The sequence below is a fragment of the Myxocyprinus asiaticus genome, chromosome 47 (assembly GCF_019703515.2).
Source record: "Myxocyprinus asiaticus isolate MX2 ecotype Aquarium Trade chromosome 47, UBuf_Myxa_2, whole genome shotgun sequence".
Classification (NCBI taxonomy): Eukaryota; Metazoa; Chordata; class Actinopteri; order Cypriniformes; family Catostomidae; genus Myxocyprinus; species Myxocyprinus asiaticus.
This window is the reverse complement of record NC_059390.1, coordinates 11,724,378-11,744,658: the sequence shown is the minus strand read 5'-3', so window position 1 is coordinate 11,744,658 and position 20,281 is coordinate 11,724,378. Positions and strand designations below refer to the sequence as shown.

General features: G+C 37.8%; 1 protein-coding gene across 4 annotated transcripts in view; it reads right to left on the bottom strand.

The window, feature by feature from the left end:
- Window positions 1–20,281, bottom strand: part of LOC127436554 (LIM domain only protein 3) — a 57,093-nt gene that overhangs the window by 9,582 nt on the left and 27,230 nt on the right. For all 4 annotated transcript variants that reach the window (XM_051690822.1, XM_051690823.1, XM_051690820.1 and 1 more), the window contains exon 3: window positions 4,516–4,641. In XM_051690822.1, the coding sequence (XP_051546782.1) occupies window positions 4,516–4,641 (126 nt within the window). The remainder of the gene's footprint in view (window positions 1–4,515; window positions 4,642–20,281) is intronic.

Here is a 20,281-nt window from a genome sequence, read left to right as displayed (position 1 = left end):
TAAAGAACTGCTTAGCGTGAAATAAACCCCAATTATCTAGCGATTCAGAATGTTATGGTAAAGGAAAGATTAGAATTGTTTTTGATGATCAAATTTAACATGTCCATGCATACTGTATTTGAAGAACTCGTTTTGTTTCCAAGCAAACCAACGTCAATCGCTGTGCCAAGCTAATTAACGAATGAAGACGTATGCCGTTTCACAGAGGTGGAGGTAGATGGGCCCCCCTTACTATAGCTGTGATAACAAAGAAAATCAATTACATGTTGCTTTCCAGTTGCGTTTGTAAACACTGCTGAAAACTGTCCATTACTAACATACGTTGACTACACACATAATTTTAAAAAGATCGAGGGAAACTTGTATGAGTTTTCTGTGAATTCCACTGATACTATTTTAGAGAGTGGTCTAAACAATTAATAATGTCTTACTTGGGGGGCCTGGGTAGCTCAGCGAGTAAAGATGATGACTACCACACCTGGGGTCACAAGCTCGAATCCAGGGCGTGCTGAGTGACTCCACCCAGGTCTCCTATGCAACCAAATTGGCCTGGTTGCTAGGGAGGGTAACATCACATGGGGTAACCTCCTCATGGTCGCTATAATGTGGTTCGCTCTCGGTGGGGCACGTAGTGAGTTGTGCATGGATCGTGGAGTTTAACATGAGCCTCCACATGCTGGGAGTCTCCATGGTGTCATGCACAGTGAGCCACGTGATAAGATGCACAGATTGACGGTCTCAGAAGCAGAGGAAACTAAGATTTGTCCTCCACCACCCTGTAACGCTGTTGCTGGCAATGATGAAGACGATGATGTGTGATGAACCCAAGTGCAGTTTTATTTACAAACGTGATATCCAAAAAAAAACATAACTCCAAACGTGAACAAAAACATGAACTTGACTAAACTTGACTTGAACAAAACATAAACATGAACATGAACTTGACTTAACATGACTAGACTATGAACTTGGCATAAACAATAACATGACATTACACAAACAATACCTGACACTGAACAATGGCAAACATGAGGGTATAAATACATGGCCAAGTGTAACAAGACAGCCAATGAACAGACAGAACTAATAAAGAGATAACAAGACAATGAACCAATGAAAACAAGACACATGAACATGAACATGGAGGAGAACAGGATATCACATGACCAGGAACACATGAGGAAACAGGAAATCACATGACATGAAACCACATGACATGAACAGGAAAAGGAACTAAACTTTAAAATAAAAGACATGAAAACAAGAACAAAACACATAAAACCATGACACACCCGGATTGAGGTGAGTAACTGCGCCACCACGAGGACCTACTAAAGTAGTGGGAATTGGGCATTCCAACATTGGGAGAAAAAAAAAAAAAAACAGCATTGTATATCTACTCAGGTTTTTCTCCGTTATCAAATCTTTCCAATTTGTGTATGCCGTACCGATGTTTACTCTAGATTTTTGCCTTTGCCGGTCTTTGACTTCTTGCTTTGGACCTTTGGACAGCTACTGAATCTCCTGTTGTCTTCGCTACTAAAACACGATAATAAATCTGTCCCATTGTATTCTTTTTGCTCTTCGCTTCACCATACAACACTGTTCTAAGCATAGCCAAGTGTATCTACATAGGCGGCAGCCGATGAGCGCGAAGATTCTCTTCTTCAACGTTTAGTGAAACACTGCGGGTCATGTCCGTTCAACATGGCGAAACACATTGAAGGGGTAACCTGCACCATAAATAATAACAACACTTTTTATAGAAAACTATTATGAGAACAGTCTTCATCTCATGTGAGTGTACACCATTCAGATCACTCTTCACAAAAACATTCATGTGCCAATTCATTTGTTAATGTGTAAAACTTTTTTGCACCTTTAAGCGACACTTAAATATGTCTGAATGTCATTACATTACATACACAATATCAAACAAAGTAGCATCTGCAAACAAATTATTCTTTTCTCAGAACTAATCACACTTTTCTAAGTCATTTTTGCAATTACTTTTGATCAACTGGTGCCAAGGCAATTTTTATTGGATGTATCCTGTCGTTAGTCTGAGCTTCTTTATTGGAAGCTCAGACTAACGACAGGTGTATGTACATTAACTATATACATGTTCTGCTAACTTTAAACAACCACAAAGTGTCCAAATTCTTTTTTTGTCTAATTTGAAACCGTATATCTGTTGTGTTATAATTTAAGACCTAACAAATGTCTTTTTGTGAAACATTTTGTTTTAAAGGTGTGCTTATTTTCATAAAAATAAATGCCATGTGGTTTGATATTTGTTATGCAATGAAATTCATACATTTAAGTGTGGTTAAAGTGTCCAAGTACTTTTTGGGACTACTGTATTTCTGTTGTGTCAAATCTGTGCCAAAGGTCTTCAGAGGACACCAAAGTAAATCCATCATTCCACCAAAACATCCAAAATTGTCAATAAACCGACAGAATGTTCAAGTCCCAGTCTGAGATATAGGCAATTACGTTGTAGCACAAGCACCATGCCATAAATCTTGTGGTGAACACCAGTGAAATTGTGATGGGTAGATGAAAGATGCAGCGAGGCCTCGTCAGAATAATGACAGATTTATTAAACAGTTGATTGGCTGGCCTAATGTAAAAAGAAAGATTTTGCCTGAGTCTAAATGGGCTTTAATGCTGCCCAAGTGGGTAGACCTGTCTGATGAAGATTAGCTGACTTCTTAGATTAGGTGAGCTTGGTTCGTGCAGTCAAGTGAAGTGGCAAGACAATAACCCGTTGCTAATTGAGCGTAACCGGATCCTGCAATATGCCCCTCTTATGTGTACTGCCCTCTGGCACCTGTGTGTTTGCCTTTTTGTGTATTAAACCTGTGTATGAGTTTTCATCTTTATTTGGCATTACTTTACAAGGACTTCTGCAGATTCTAAGACAAATGGCCTTTTTTTTTCTTATAGTGAATGAGGACAAACAACGCAATTTGCCCAATGTGATGAAGTCAACAAATCACACAATGATAAAACTGCAGAACATATAATATTCAAAGTATTGTATTGCTATTCTGTAGGTATTGAAAAAATGGGTTCCAGGTTTGTTTAAAGGATACATAGTTATCTTTAATATATGTAGCTAATTTTTCCAGGTTGGAGTGCATTGTTATCAAATTGAGCCACTGATTTATTAAAAGTTTTGTTATAACTTTCTAGTAAAGTATCTTGTTTTTTTCAGTCAAAGAAATAAAAAGGAATGGTTTGAGATACTTAGAAATATTTAATGCAGACAGATCTCCAAGTAGAACTATTGTGGGTCACTCAGGGATGGTGAGGCCAAGAGTCTCTGAAAGCCAATGTCAATGATCCATTGTAGGGTTGGAGCTGCTATATATTTGTCTGTGGATATTGTACTTTTATATAATAGAGACAGAAATTTCTTTGGTTTTAACAATGCAAGAGCTTGATAGGAGGGTTATCATTTTCCAAGGTTCTGGAGCCAGCTGGTTTTCTTGTAACTTCTTTTAATTGTAAGTATTGAAAATTAGCATGATTGGGTATGTTGTATTTTTACTGAATAAGGTCAGAGGTCATGAACAGGCCTTTTTAACATACTTTTTAAGCCTAGAATGAATCAGCAGTGGTAGTAGCTCAGTGGTTAAAGTTATCCCAAAGTTATTAGTTCCAATCCTGAAAGAGGCAATTCATCAATTGGAGGGTTATTTTGTGTTCTCAAACAATTCATGTTGCTTGAAGGTCACTTCTCCAATAGAAGATGTATTTAAGCTGTTTTGGATAAAAAAGTTATTTATTTTGGTGGTAAGGTGGTTGTTGCACAAAGAATTTTTGGTCCATTGGTCGTTGGCTCAAATCACCAGAAAGAGCAGTTCATTACAGAGTTGGTGGGATTTACTTTGGCCATTGTGCCCTGGAGTAAACTGCACTAAACCCCTCTGGACAAACAAGAATGTGCCATACACCACCTTTTGAATGTGCCAGCAATCCAGTGGTAGCCGTTTCAAGCCCCATTGGGGTGATTCATGAACCGGAGAGTTAGCCCCTATCACGGCTATGCCCTTGAGCAATGATTTTGCTCTAGGGGGGCTGTAGTACTTATACCATTGTAATTTCAGATGCTTTGGATAAGAAAATGGCAGCCAAAACCACCTTTTGGTGGTGAAGTTGTTGTTGAACAACAGGGCTCGTAATCTGAAAGTCATTTCTCAAACCCCAGAATGGGCAATTTGTGAACTGGAGAGATACTGGGATTCCCTATCAGCATTGTGCCCTCGAACAAGAAACAAAAGGAGTGCTAAAGGGATTGTCCATGTAATACATATACTGTAAGATGCTATAGATAAAAAAACGGTCATATCCAAATTACAATTGAGCTTTGAGTTGTTCTTTAAATTCCACAAATCTTTCCACAAATATTAAGTACAGTTTTATTTTTTTTACTTGCAAAAATACTGTAGAATGTGATCAAGACTTCAGAGTCCCCAGATATGAAAAACATGGGTTGGCAGGACTTACCTCTGGTTACACAGCTGGCAGGCAAAGCAGTCCAGGTGATAGACATTTTCCTTGGCTCTCATGACCATCTCAAATGCTGGGATGAGTTTACTGCACGCTGCACAGTTCCCCGTCACACCAAACAACCTGGTAGATTTAAAAAGAGTTTTAGCCTTCACCCTGAAATCATCTGACCATCCATATCTATGCTGAGGTCAAACGGCATTACTATAGGTTGCAGGGGCATACTTTCCTAGTTTTTAGGGCTTACACATGGCCTCTTCACTCTTTCATGATGCATCCTTATCAGTGTAGGTGAAGAACCAACTAAAAGTAGTGACACTACTGACTTAACTACATTTTTCAGAAGTGAGACAGTATCTCTGCTGTTTTCAAAATAGGGTAGGTTTTGACTCAGCTACCCCACTATAATTATGTTATAAAGTTTAATGCCATCACCTAAAGATAAATTAGATAATCTCTTAGTTATACATTTAAAGATATTAAATAGCTTCAATGTAGTTAGCTACATTTTGTAAGTAACTTTTAAGGGTCTAAGTATAAGAAATGTTCCGAATTTTAAAAAAAAGTAAGCTCAATCAACAGTATTTGTGGCATAATGTTCATTACCACCTAAATTCATTTTGACTCGTCCCTCACTTGTTTAAAAAAAGAAGAAAAAAAAAAAGAGCCAGAATCATGGTTAAAGTAAGGCACTTACAATGAAAGTGAATGGGGCCAGTCCATAAACATTAAAATACACACTGTTTTAAAGTTTAGGAACAAGATTTAGGAACACTCATTTATAAAAAAAAATAAAAATAAAAAAGAAGCAAAGTCAAGGTTACAGTAAGGCACTTACAATGGAAGTGAATGGGGCCAATCCATAAGCGTTAAAATACACATTGCTTCTAAAGTATAGCCACAAGACGTAAAAAAAAAAAAAAAAAAAATGTAACATTTACCGATGTTACAAGGTTTTACCCAATTACAGGGTTTTATTCACGTTATGTCGTCATGACAACAAAGTTGTCATATTGGAAATAAATTTACACAAATAAGATTAGTAAGTGAATTTATCACACTAAAAATCATGTTAACACATACTATTTTTACGTCTTGTGGCTATACTTTAGAAGCAATGTGTATTTTAATGTTTATGGATTGGCCCCATTCATTTCCATTGTAAGTGCCTTACTGTAACCCAGACTTTGCTTATTGTTTTTTAATATTTTTATAAATGAGTGGCCACAACTGCTGTTGATTGAGCTCAAGTTTTATTGAACCCGGAACATTCCTTAAATTGCTTTATAAGTAGCTTGTAGCTTGGAAATCTACAGTACAATTTCAAAGTAGCTTCCATAAAACTGATGCTTACATGATTTCTGGGAGTAAGGTTAGAAATGACTAGTCAATTGCAATGGTAATATCACAGAGATGACTGGGCTAAGTAAGGTTAGCATCACAGAGCAAGAGATTCAACGCAACAGTAGTCACTGCCCAGGGACGACCCTATTATTTTCTAGCCTGCTCGCGGAACATTAGAGAGAGGATTCATTAGGGATTCATGGCTATTACTCCACTGCGACCTAGAGTGAGTAAAAGGGGGAAAGGGAAAAAGAAATATCTGATAACGAAATCATATAAGAAAATAACCTATTAGGCGGACTTCTTCGGGCACTTTTACCCGTCGTTGTTAAAATGATAAAACTACATGCCACTCTCTGGCTCTGTAAGAGATCGCAATCTGATAAATGATCTTGGGGCATGGGATATGCAGGGTTGTTTATTAACCTTCAGAAACTATGTTTCCCACAGGCAAATATAAAAAAGAGAGAAGCAGATAGATTGTGCCCTCATGAATACCTACAAAATTAAGGGCTACTGTCAACACACCTTCAGACAATGAAGGATATCTCCTATTGCGTTCTAAGTAACGGGGAAGGAGGAAACAAGACTTCTTTCCATGGATTGGTGCCGATTTAATTAAAGGAATTATGTAGTTTCCTTTGAGCTGTCTAAATATACTGTAGACACATTTGTGTTATCTCGTCTTCAGTATTTTCAGTGGAAAAAGTGCATAGCCAGAAGGCCTCAGTATGAAATGGGACAAATTTTACTCCCATCTTGCACTTGATCTAAAAGATCTAAACATAAATATAAGATGATAGATTAATTGTAAGATAACTCTTCAACTGACTTGCATAAATAATGAATTTAAAAAATGAGTATGCTGTGGGTATTAAATACTTTAAAACTCTTCTTGTAAGAAAGACTGGTTTAGAGTAGCATTAAAGTGCACTAAAGCTTTCAGCTAATGAATGATAGATGATATCCATATGAAAAAATGATGCTTGAAGGTCTTTTTGTTATCAGGTTGAATCAAAGCAGCATTGCTTTTGCCACTCTAGCAAGATGTGAGCTCAGACTTTTCATTATGTGCAAATTTAAAGTAACCAATACCATTCTTTGAATAGGACAGTCATGCTTTTTTGCTTTGAGTATTTGGTCATGCAGGATTTTACACAAACAATTCTACAACAAAACTTTGATTCAATGCAACTTGAATTCTGCAAATGACAATCATGAGAAGTACAGATGTCTGAAGGGTGACACTTTCTTACATGGTTATTAAACCAGCAATAAGTTGAAGATCTTGATACACAATGGTGATCTTTTGGGGATTTATTTCCCAACTTCTTTCATGCAGAATTTAACTATTCCCATGTTTCAAAAACGGATTCACTTCTGGTCAGTATTTTCACACATTACATTCCTTTATTATTGAGAAAACGTCTTGGCACTTCACTAAAATGGTTTTGCCATCCAACTGATACAAAACATATCTTCAGTCTTCGTGATTACGAAGAGTAACACATGCACTGGGCATCTTGTATAAAACACTAGATGTTGAATCAGGTACAGTAAAGGAATGTTCCAGATTCCATAAAAGTTGAGCTTTATTAACCGCCTTTCTGGCAAAATATTGATTCCTAAAGAAAATATTTTGACTTACACTTACACAGGAAATGAACTGCTTTTGGAGCATTTAAAAGCTGAAATGTGCAGCTAGTATTTTTGTTAAAGCAGTTACATTAATTATTCAGTTAAATCCTGTTTATTATTTAAGCTGTAAAGTTGTCTAAATTGTCTAAATCTTCTAGGATTTGAGGTGGGAATACTTTTCTAGGTGGTTGAACTTCTTGTACAGTCTTGTGGTTATTTATAACTTGTAATACCAGCCTGGTTTCATGAAATTTACTTGAGCATTGCAATGCTTTTGCAAAACTGAAATTACGTGCTTCATTACACATTTGACTGCAGTTTCCAAGTGAAATATCCAGTGGGGGGCACCAAAACTGAGCAAAATGTGGTTGTAATAGATACATGAGAGTTTAACAAAACATACATCCTGACCCTTAACCAACACCTAACCCTAACTGATATTGTTTTAACATACAAAAAGCAACCATATCCTTTCGTGTCGCTTCTATGCCATTATCACTGTTGTGCATCTTTGACTAGACTCAAACCATGGTTGTCAAATCCAAAGTCCAACGCTCTAGAAGGTGAGCTACCAAGCAAGCTAATGATGAAGGTATAAGTGTGTAAATGTAGGTGGGTCTGTAATACAAGTGTTAAAATGTTTCGGTTTTCAAATCCTGGTCACAGTAAAAGTGTTTTGATATCATAACATAGTGGGGGTGAAATAGAGTGAAAAATACATTGTTATAAAGTCATAATCGGCAATTGTCCTCGTGATTTGTGTGACAATGCTTAAACCACACAGTTGTTGTAGCACCTCTAATGTTCATTTCACCAGGAAAAGCAGAAAAAAATGTATGAAGCGGCACTTAAATGTCAGTTTGCAAAAATGTATATAGAGTAATGTTCATTCTATGAGACCAGGTTCTGTATTACTACAGGTATGTGTATTTGCTCCGTGGACTTCCATTATAAGTTCATGTGACCACAAAAAAAAATAAATAAATAAATAAAATAAAAAAAAAAACCCTGAAGGACAATAATCATAATTTTCTGTGGTAATTATTGAACATTATGCCACAAGTGCTGTCAATAGAGCTTAACTTGTAATGAACCTGGAACGTTTCTTTAACCTTCAGAGACCCAGCGTAGCAGAATTGTACCTTTTTTTTTTTATTACAGGCTATTTTTTATTTTATTTTATAAAAATGGTAAAACACACACACACACACACACACACACACACATAACAGTAACATAATACTCTGATCTTTATCACAACAACTGTTTTGGTGGAAACAAATCTCTATGCTTGGGTCCCTGGGTTAAGAAGGTAGGAAAGGTGGTGGTAGACTTCCACAGATATTAGAAAGAGCAGCTGCAGCTACAATCAGGGGACTGTGTCCTAAACACCTAACGACACTTTCAGAGAGGTCTGTTTCTAGCCCAACAGGAAAAGGGGAGGGACAGGAAGATGGATGAAGCCCTACCTGCCACTTGTCTTTCATCGGTCTGCCAGTTTGATGCTGCAGACACTAATGGCTCTCAAGGGAGGCGGCAAATTAAGCGTGCTTGGCTTGTAATGAATTCAGAGATACGTGTTCTCTAAATGTTTTGTTCTTCTTGGTTCAATCGAGTTCATAGCTCAGTCCAGTTTTCATTCAGTGGTCAGAGGCTGTCTAATATAAGTAAAACATTATGAAGGAAATCACATTGCATTCGACATTAAGGCTGACAAAATGGCATGTATATTTCAACAGGCTGTAGAAGTGGCGTGAACTTAAAATTCATCACGGCTCGGATTCGTAAGTTAAAAGAGAATGCACAATCAGTAGCACCTGTTTGGACTCAAAAAGTGTTGGAGGTGCACAGCGGCTTTTCACAGTCGAATGGCACCTATTTGATGAGAGGAAAAGAGACACCAATTAAATTATTCCACAAGGCTTTATCCTAGTGGTCGCAGTAGCGAGGCACAAGCGTGCAGCTTTACTGTAATCATTAGACAGTGCCCCACTGGAAATGCATGAGAGATGTCACCTCAATCTCCTCATCGAGCTACAAAACCCTGGTAAATTACTCCCCATTAAACTAGACCCCTCTGGGATTCTAATATGTGAGTAACTCAGATAAGCCAAAAAAATGTGGCCCAAACTGTATAATTTTAGATTCCCTAATACAGAAAGTGAATCCGCGAGAGTGTTAACAAGCATAACACTAACACTGACAACTATTAAAAAACAGTACTGTGTATTTCCCTTGTCTTGACATCAAAACCTAAACAGTGACAATAAAGGAGTTTACATGCAAAGCAAAATCAGGGTAACCGGACAAAAATCCCAGTCTCAGTCACTATTCACTTTCATTGCATCTTATATCTACTACAACAGTGAACTAAGGCTGTCACTCTGCATAACTCTCCTTTTGTGTTCTACGAAAAAAAAAAAAAGCCATACGTGTTTGGAACAACATGACGGTATGTAAATGACAAATTAAATTTTTGGGTGAAATATCCCATTAGGTGTCCACATGACCTTATGCATGATCGTCTTGTTTAGCATCAGTGTAAGATTGTGCATGTTCACGCATTTCAAACAAAACAAATCATTTATCTGAATTGACAGGCCTGTATTTGTTTCACTATGTTTGCTTGGGCATTTTCTTTTTTTTTCCCCAATTTGGAATGCCCAATTCCCAATGTGCTCTAAGTCCTTGTGGTGGCATAGTGACTCGCCTCAATCCGGGTGGCAGAGGATGAATCTCAGTTGCCTCTGTGTCTGAGACATCAATCCGTGCATCTTATCACGTGGCTTGTTGAACGCATTACCGCGGAAACGCAGAGGCTTCACGCTATTCTCTGTGGCATCCATGCACAACTCACCACGTGCCCCACCGAGAGCAAGAACCACATTATAGCGACCACGAGGAGGTTACCCCATGTGACTCTACCATCCCTAGCAACCAGGCCAATTTGGTTGCTTAGGAGACCTGGCTGGAGTCACTCAGCACGCCCTGGATTCGAACTCGTGACTCCAGGGGTGGTAGTCAGCGTCTTTACTCGCTGAGCTACCCAGGCCCCCTTACTTATTTGGGCATTTTCTGAAAATCAAGGGCAACAAATTAAGCATTACTTTTTCCTTTCCTTTTTTTTCTGTTTTTATTTAAGGGGAAAAAAGAAGAATGATAACACTGCCACCTCCAGAAGCATTTGAAATTCTGACAGCGGCTCCCTCTTCCCCCTCTCTCCCTCCGCCACCCCCGCGTCTGCTTCGGCTTCAGCGTGCATTCATCAGCTGCCGAATTAGAATTTGTTTCCTCACAAACCATTGATCATAGGCCTATTACCAGGCAAATGACAGTTAATTACCCACTACATTAACCACCGGGACCCAGGGACCGGCCGCCTGTGCCATCAGTCACCGTGATGAATGTGGCAAGTTCAGTAATGCACGGCCATTCTTGCGTCCGCCTGCCACACTGAGAGCAACCCCTGGATCTCACTTCTCAGCACCCAGGGAAAATCTATGGCAATCTGCATAATTACAGGCTCAGGGTTAATAACAGACAAATGATTTGTTGCGTCTCAAACAGCAGACTCTCTCACTGCTAACGTGTGGCACTGTGTCTGCAGCTAGTGTCACCGCAAACTTTTAACATCAATGTTTACTATGGAGGGGGGTAGGGAGGAAAGTGTGGTGTTCATGTTGCTGGAGAGACTAAAAAAGTAGAGATGGGTGGATTAATCCTGAAATATTAATACTTCAGATTAGTGTTGTCAAAAGTACCGGTACTTCGGTACCAAGTCGAAACTAAACTAAAAAATATGTAACAATACCAGTGTTTCTGCAGTACTGGTAGTACCGAGCACTGACTCTATTTGGTACCAGCGTGCAATATGACTGACACACGACTGGTTTAAAATGCTCACAGGCTTATTTTGAATGCGTGCTCTGTTACTCCTTGTACACTGAAATGGACAATTAATCAAATTAAAAGTTTGACATGTCCTTGTGTGATTTATTAAACCACTAAAGGCTGCAATCTTACTGTGGACGAGCTGCGTACTTTAAATAAATCCGACCGCTCATCCGCTAGAAACTCCACAGACATTGAGAATCATTCACGTTGTTTGAGATGACAGAAAGAGCAGAGCACTAATTCATTGTGAATCATCTAAAATATATATTTGTATAATTAAAATCACAGCATCTGCGCTTTAATCTCAGCTCAGCTTTATTTATATTGCATTTAAAACAACAGAGTTGACCAAAGTGCTTCGCAGTAATACAATGTAAAACATTGCAACATTTAAAAATGACCACATACACAAACACCAGTAATCTAAAATACAAACACTCCAAAACTGTGTCCTACATTTCATTTGTCAGACTCAAAGGCCAGTGTAAAGAGATGAGATTTCAGACGTGACTTAAGTCTTCAGTGATCACACTGAGCAGTGTTGCGAACTGTTTATCTGGAAAAGTAAAGCTTCCGGCAAAAAACACACGTCATAATAAAAGCACGATTCAAAATAAAAGCTAGATGCCTCAAATTGAATACAAATATATTACAACTGTATAGTAGACTATTCACTGTAATAATAATAATAATAATAATAATAATAATAATAATAATAATAATTAAAGTATCACAAGCAAGACATCTGTTGAATAAAATTTTATGGGGGAAAAAAATGCAATGACTTGTTGAAAAGTTCTATTTTCACTTGTTAAAAGTTTATAGAATTTATTGATTAGATGCCATTTTGATGATGAAATTAAATTAAACTTCTGAAAAGTTCTGGAAAATAATAATAATTATTAAACTATAATTGTTTTTTTGTTATTAACTTTTTTTGATTCCATCCACAAAAACAAATAAACACAACATAAAATACAGAATCAGTTATAGAAATTAACCCCCCCCCCCCCACCCCCCACCTAATACAAACACGCATTACAGTGGTCACTTACAATTATAACAAAAAAATTAAAAACACACAAAAAAAAATATATATACTTTCAAAAAACAAGTGCACATACACATCAAACTAAAAATTTAAAATCAAAAATCCCTCTTCACTGCCCCTCCCCGAGAACCCTCCAAAAAATCTAAATATCCACCCCACTTCCTATTAAACAAATCCCACTTTCCCAACCTTCTATGAATCACCTCACCCATCTCCCCGCACCACTCCCGAAACGAGGGTGATCCAGCCGTCTTCCACCCCCTGAGAATGATTCACCTGGCAACCATAACTCCGGCCAAGACCCAACCTTTCAAGTGGCTATCCCCAAAAATAATGACCTCCCCATCACCCAAAATGCAGAGTCTGGGGCAACATGAAAATTGTGTTTCCAACACATCACACATAATTATTTGAATCTTCAACCAAAATTCCTGTATCTTTACACATCCCCAAAAAACATGGGTTGTGTCCCCGTCTTCTGATTGGCATCACCAGCAGGTGGGTGTGTCTTTAAGACCAAGTCTATACAATCTAGAGGGTGTCCAATATAATTGATTCAAAATCTTAAATTGCATCAGACGCACCCTTGAATCTCTAGATGTAGACTTGACGTTTTTTAGAATCCTAGCCCACACTCCCTCCTCCAATACCAAGTTTAAATCTCTCTCCCATAATCTATTGAGATAAGTTGAAGCTCCATCCCCCAGACTCTGAATTAACAGGGAGAAATACACTGATGCCTCATGACCTTTTCCAAAAGCAGTAATCACCACTTCTAGAGTATCTGCCCTTTTAGTTTGGTGTATCTACTCTCAAAAATAGTACAGAGCAGGTGGTGCAGCTGTAAGTACCTGAAGAACTGAGATCTGGGAATCTTGAAATGTTGGACCAAATTTTCAAACTATCTCAACCCACCACTCTCATATTGGTCACTGAGCATATTTACACCCCTCACAATCCACTCCGACTAGCAGAAAGGGGACTCACCAATATGCAACTTTGGCTTTAGCCATATGCGAGGCAACATTTAAATAAATGTCTGAATTAAACACTCTGGACAATTTTGTCCATATTGCGTGCAGATGCGAGATAACGGGGTGCAACTTAACTTCTCCTATTAGTTTAATAGAAAGGCTTTGCAATAGTAAAATAGGGGCAAGAACTTCGTTCAATTCCAAACCAGGGAGGGGCTATCTCAGGTGGAAGTGACCAATGAGCCAAATGTCTGAGACCGAATGCATAATAATAAAACAAAATCTTGGGTAGGCCTAGCTCACCTTTGTCAACCGGCCTATGTAACTTATTGAAATGTAACCTGGGATGCTTTCCATTCCAAATGAAGGATTTCGCTATGCTATCAAATTGCTTGAAATAAGAGAGGGGGACATCTACAGGGAGAGACTGTAGTAGGTAGTTGAATTTTGGAATACAATTCATTTTTATAACATTAACCTTTCCAATCTTCAATAAATGTAATGAAGCCCACCTATTCTCATCACTCGAAAAACTTTTTATTAAAGGGTCAAAATTATCTCTAAATCAGACAAATTTTCTAGGAATAAAATGCCCAGATACTTAATGCCCTGTTTGGGCCACTAGAAGGCGCCCGGCTGAAAATCTGTTACTGGGCAGTACGCTGTCAGAGCCAAAGCTTTGGATTTAGACTAATTGACTCTATAACCTGAGAACTTAGAAAAATGAATTAATAATTCTGTGGAGGCAAGGCATAGATCTAGTGGGGTCAGAGACGAATAACAATATATCATCTGCGTAAAGCAAAAGCTTATGTACCATACCTCCTGCCATCACCCCTGGAAAATCCTTCTCCTTTCTTATCGCATCTGCTAATGGTTCCAGGGCAAGACAGAACAATAATGGGGAAATAGGGCAATCCTGCCAGGGTGCCCCTGTCCAGACTAAAATAGTCTGAAATTAATCCATTTGTTTGTACCGCCACTATCGGGTGTCTATAAAGTAACTTAATCCATCCAATAAAAGTCTTCCTGAACCCGTATATTTCCAACATCTTAAAAAGATAATCCCATTCTACCATATCAAACGCCTTTTTGGCGTCAAGTGAAATGGCCGCGACCGGAGTCTGATCATTCGCCAGCGACCACATGATATTGATGAAACGCCTAATGTTATCAGAAGAGCTGCAGCCCCGAATAAACCCCACCTGATCTATATGTATAAGAGATGTCATAACTTTACTTAATCGGTTAGCCAAAATATTTGACAACATTTTTATGTCTAGCTGGATCAGCGAAATTGGACGGTAACTCTTACACTCACTTGGATCTTTGTCCTTTTTAAGGATCAGACTGATCCGGGCTTGTGTCATGGTTGGCGGAAGCTTTCCATTCTTTAGTGATTCCGTATAAACTTCTAACAAAAATGGAGCCAGTTCTGTAGCATAAGATCTAAACAATTCAGCAGCAAAGCCATCTGGCCCCGGAGCCTTGTCTGTAGGCAAGGCCTTAATTACCTCGCCTAAACTATAATTGTTATAATAATTATTAAATAATAAAAAATAACTAAATTGGTGTGTTCAATAGCACATTAGCATTTTAGCACATTTTTGCTGTGGCATCAAAATTGGTATCGAGACCTGTGAAATTTCACTGGTATCGGTACCGACTACCGAAATTTTGTTACCGTGACAACACTACTTCAGATACTGTTTTATCGAGAGCATTGATCCTCACTTAAATATATTCACAATCACATAAAAATATAATACGTAACATTGTTTTGATTCCTAATTTAAAGGGACTGCCTTCTTGTCTGAACAGTTACAGAAGGGGGGAGTGTTCAGGAAACCTGTTTGAAAACAATCATTAGGTCTGTTCCAAATCCAAGTGAACGTCCTCCAGAGGAAGCATAGGTGCGCTCCCAACGTGAAGGCTGTTCCAAAAGGTAGGTATCTTAATTATGCTGTTTTGGCCAAATTCTAAGGTAGCATCATTTGTATTCTTCTCCCGGTAGGTGATACCAGAATGCACCGTGATGAGCTCGGTCAAAAAATAAATCCAAGATGGCAGACGAAGCGAGAGAAATTTCGATTAGAAATATGCTTATAATCCATTCAATACTGAAAAATATCAATAAATAACAGTTTAATATAATACAAAAATCGACTATTTTACCCAAAATGTTTGTGTGCGTATTTATGTTCATTAGAGGAAGGCGTTGTTTCTCTCACGACACCTGTATTGAAATCAGTCGAGAGTCGAGTCTCCCATGTGCTGCGCGTGCGGAGCGCTTACCGCTATTTGAATAATGTGAGGAGTTGTAAAGCATTTCAAATAGGTCCCTTATGAGGCATCATTTTAGGTAGGATGCTGCCATAGAAGACAGCTGCCTATGTAAGCAGGAGACAGTAAGGCAGCTCACTAAGTTTTCGAACAGACCCATTATGTTGGTTTGAAAAATCCATCCATCCATCCGACAATCTTAATTTCATAATAATTATAATTATTATTAATAATTATAATTATTATAGCCTAATAATAATTATTAATATTTAATTATATTATTGATATATTCTTTATTTTTCTCAATAGATGAAGCTGGATGTTGGTTTCATTAACAGTGGAATGTGTTTTTAACTTTGGTTTCTCCTGGTATTTCTGACATTAATATCTGCTGAAACAGAATTTTCGTTTAGCCTAGTCTGTGTAGTGTGCAAGTATAACAATGTTATTCTGGAGGCACGAGGTGTCAAGCAATTGCGAAAGGTCAAGCACACATTTTGCAGCGAATATTAAATAGCCTACAAATACAAACATTAAAAGAAATTAGATTTTTTTTTTTTTTTTTTTTAAGTCTATAAACAGGTGAAAGCACCATAAATCTATATCAGAAGGTTTTATGGTAGGCTACACTGTGTGCACAAATTTTAACAATGTGGAGGACATAATTATTTAGTTAAATTACATGTGCAGAATTAACGAAATGCAGTGGAATAAATAGCATGAGTGAGCCTCTATATTTCTAGAAGAGAAAAGCGGAAAAAAACGCATGTTTTGGTTTCTCCGCAATCCTCTAGGTGCAGGAATATTCTGAATAGATTTACAAGTATTTAAACCTCTTTGGGGCATTTAAAATTTTTGAGGATAAAGACTAAACCATGCAATTACCTTCATTGGCAATATGGATGCAAATGTAATCAGCTTTAAGAGATGGGCAGATGAGCTCCGCTATAAAGTCATAATGTCTCTGGTCAGGAATTCAACATCGCGCTCAGGTTGGTTTATGAATCCTTATGTTTGAATTGTGAGAAACATTTGGTGTTTATGTATTTACAGGCATTTTAAAAAGTGGAAAATGTATATAATATTAACGTATCTTCGTTAACGTTACTCATGACAAGATTAGATTTCTGAGATGCGCACAATTAATGGAGACGAGTCTGCGGTTATCCGATGAACTTGAAATAACAGTGCATATTTTTATTCATAAGGTTTACACTGTAGTAATATTGGCTTCACAGACTCATCATTGTTTTGTAATTTTTGATATGTTTATTTAAATTATCGCTTAATTCATTGGACTAATATTTTTCCTATTATTCGGATTAATTCATTATTCATTTTGAAGTCATTATTTGTGCCTTTCCGATTAAGGTATTCCGCTTAGGGTACATCCCTACTATCTAGTTATTTTTGCAATTCTGTGTGGTGACACTTCACCTTTAAGAACTTGCTGGTGGTTTTATTATCTATTTAGCATTAAAAATGAACGCATTCCACAAGCTTGGATATGAAAAACAGGAAAAAAGAAAAAGAGCAACATCTGGAGTGATGTCACTTCCACTAAATAATGACCAAGCTAAATGTGACTTTTATTATAGGTTAGTACTGCAGATTTTTAGAAGTTGTAAATTGATGGATCATATTCTACAATTGTCATTAATAAATGGAAAACAAAAATGGAGTCTGATAATTTAATGTTAAATGGCTCTAATTACTGTACCTGTTTTATACTCAGAAATCATCAAAGCTTTCAATGATAGAGGTATTGGTATAGATTTTGGTCTTGATAGTACTTGGTTTCGGATTGAAAAGAGAAAAAAGTAGCCCATCATTGTAAAAAATTAGGAAAAGGAGGGGCTGGTTGGAAACAGAGAGCAGACGTTGGTTGGCAGAAGGGATCAGATGTGTACTTTCTTCAGTCAAGTGCCTAAATGTGTGATTTTCGAAGATTAAACAACTCTTGGGGCAAAATTATTTCAATTACAGTGGGCGTGACCTGGGAATTGTCTGTGGGATAAGATTTTCCTCCTTGAGTGCCCTGACTTGCCTGGCTGCTTGCTCAATCAGTTCTAATCTGCACCTGGACTCTGATATCCTAATGATGAATTATGGGCCTCTCTGCTTTCTACTGCAGGGCACATAGAAGAGCTTTCCACTGACCTGTCAGCTTGCTTAGGCTGAGGCAAAGACCCACAATAATTACCTAGAAAGACCATGTGCATGGTTAAAACTCATGAGCATCACATGAACATCATTCACTCATTAGGCCTTTCAATCTGTCTATGCCTCTCTTCCCTCAGTTAAACCACAGCAGAGACAATTTTATGCACAGAAATGCTCCCTCTTAAAGGAATAGCTCATCCAAAAATGAAAATTCTGTCATAATTTACTCACCCTTTTATGTTGTTCAAAACTCATATGACTTTCTTTCCTCCATGGAACACAAAAGGTGACGTTAGCCTAATTATATTATTTTGTGTTTCACAGAAGAGAGAAAGTCATATGGATTCTTAAGAACATAAAGGGTGAGTAAACAAGTAACAAAAATAACAGAATTTTCATTTTTGGGTGAACTGTCCATTTTAAGTAGAGTATGATTGTCTACTGACATCTAAAGTTCCTGCTTCTGTCTGCCTCTACAGGGTAATTACTGTAAACAACCCTCTAAGAAGGCAATAACTTAAGGAACTGACTTTAGAAACTTCTTTTATGAGATAATAATGTAGACAAGCATACCGGGAGATAAAACACTGACATTAATTGACTCCTGAAAAACAATGGTGGTCAAATATATTCTTGCATCTGTGTATTCAATAAACAGCTGAGATGAAAGGTTCACAGCCTCTTTTTTTAAACACTTTCAAGGGAAAATCATAGTGAAACAAAAATAATTATGCCTTCACAAACTACAAACATCCAAAAGCTTTGGAGGGCTTTTCAGCAAGAGAATCTGGCATGAGTGTACGGGGATTCAGAGAGGGTATTTTGAAGAGGGGTGTGATGAAAGTTTTCAACCCCCGCAGGGTCCAGATGTGCACTTTGATAGGCACTTCTCAGTGCCAACCCACCTGCAGTTGCAAGCTGGGCACCGGGGTCTGCCACGCAAGCCCTGCAATTATCTGCACCAAACATGTGCAGTCCCACGAGTCATTGCTCTTCACAGCTAATTAAGCTAATCATAACTGGAGGGAACCATCCAAAAACATAATGTGTCCAGGCGACTGATCTCAAAAGTGTTAAGCTTAAATGGAAATGCCAGCATTGTGAGCTTTTTACGTTTTTGAAAAAACAAAACAAAATGTGAACAAGGGTGGCTCGCAGAGAGGAGAGTTCTGTGTAGGTATACTGTGTGTGTGTGTGTGTGTGTATATATATATATATATATATATATATATATATATATATATATATATATATATATACACACTGTATATGGGGTGCAACTCTTTGTTTATCTATTGTGACTCACAACTGTGATAAATTACAATATTTTACTAACTCGTTTTTCATTTATCTTTATTGAAGTTCAGTGATTTTTGCCGAACTTCCTGCTTTACTTTATCATAGAGCCACAGAAGTACAGTAAAGCACAGGCAAGTCAGTGTCGCTAAAAAACGCAACTTGAGGGAGAGACGTGACCTGTACCATCAAATTTTCAGCCTGATTCTGACCCCAACAAAATGCAGGTGTCTGGAGATGCATTTTTAAAAATTAAAATTTTTGACACAGTGTCAAAAACGTGGTAGTTGTGCACGAGATGCTGAAAAAACTGTGAGATACGCCGCAAGGGTCAAATATGTCCATCCAACACGTTTACATAGAAAAGCAACCAAAAAGCAGTGCAGACTTGTGCAGCCCACAGCCCACTTGTTCATGCAGTTTTACATTAATTACAAAACCTGACCCGAACCCGGCCAGAAACCCTATGGTTTGTAGGGTCCCTTTGGTTTTGGGTCGGGTATCAGACATGTAATTCTGACATTATTATTTTAAGCTGGTTCTGAGGTTGCATTTTGGTCAACTAGAAATAATTGATGGTTCTTTAATTAATGTTAATGGTAAAATTTAATTGAAAACATTGTTTCTTGGCATTAGAAAATCGACAGTATTGTGAGGTTTTCCCTCACCTCTAAAGCTGTGGAGCTGTCACATTTGTGTAGCTGTTGGCACATTAAATGGATTGTTCTAAAGGTCTAACTTTACGCACTATGTTGGAAAGATGCATTGCAGTGCATGTAGCCTTCAGTGAATGATAGTTACGGCTACATGAAATTCTGTTGAGAATACATTGTACAGCAAAGAATGTCATTTTAAGAGAGGTAGCAAAGTTACTTTTACAGCTTTTCGATACTCTTATTCCGATCCACTTGAAAGATTATGTCTTTTCAAATAAAAGATGTCCTTAAGTTAAAAGAGCTGTCAAAAAAAATGGCCCATTCTTCTTTTTGCCACAAAACTTATTTTCCACCAAGGACTGGAAAGAGAGAGAGAAAACAACGCCGTCCTACCTCTGACCCCTTCGCTGAATCCCTGACCTTCCCATCAAGACAATTTAGTGTGGAAGAAAAATAGAACATTA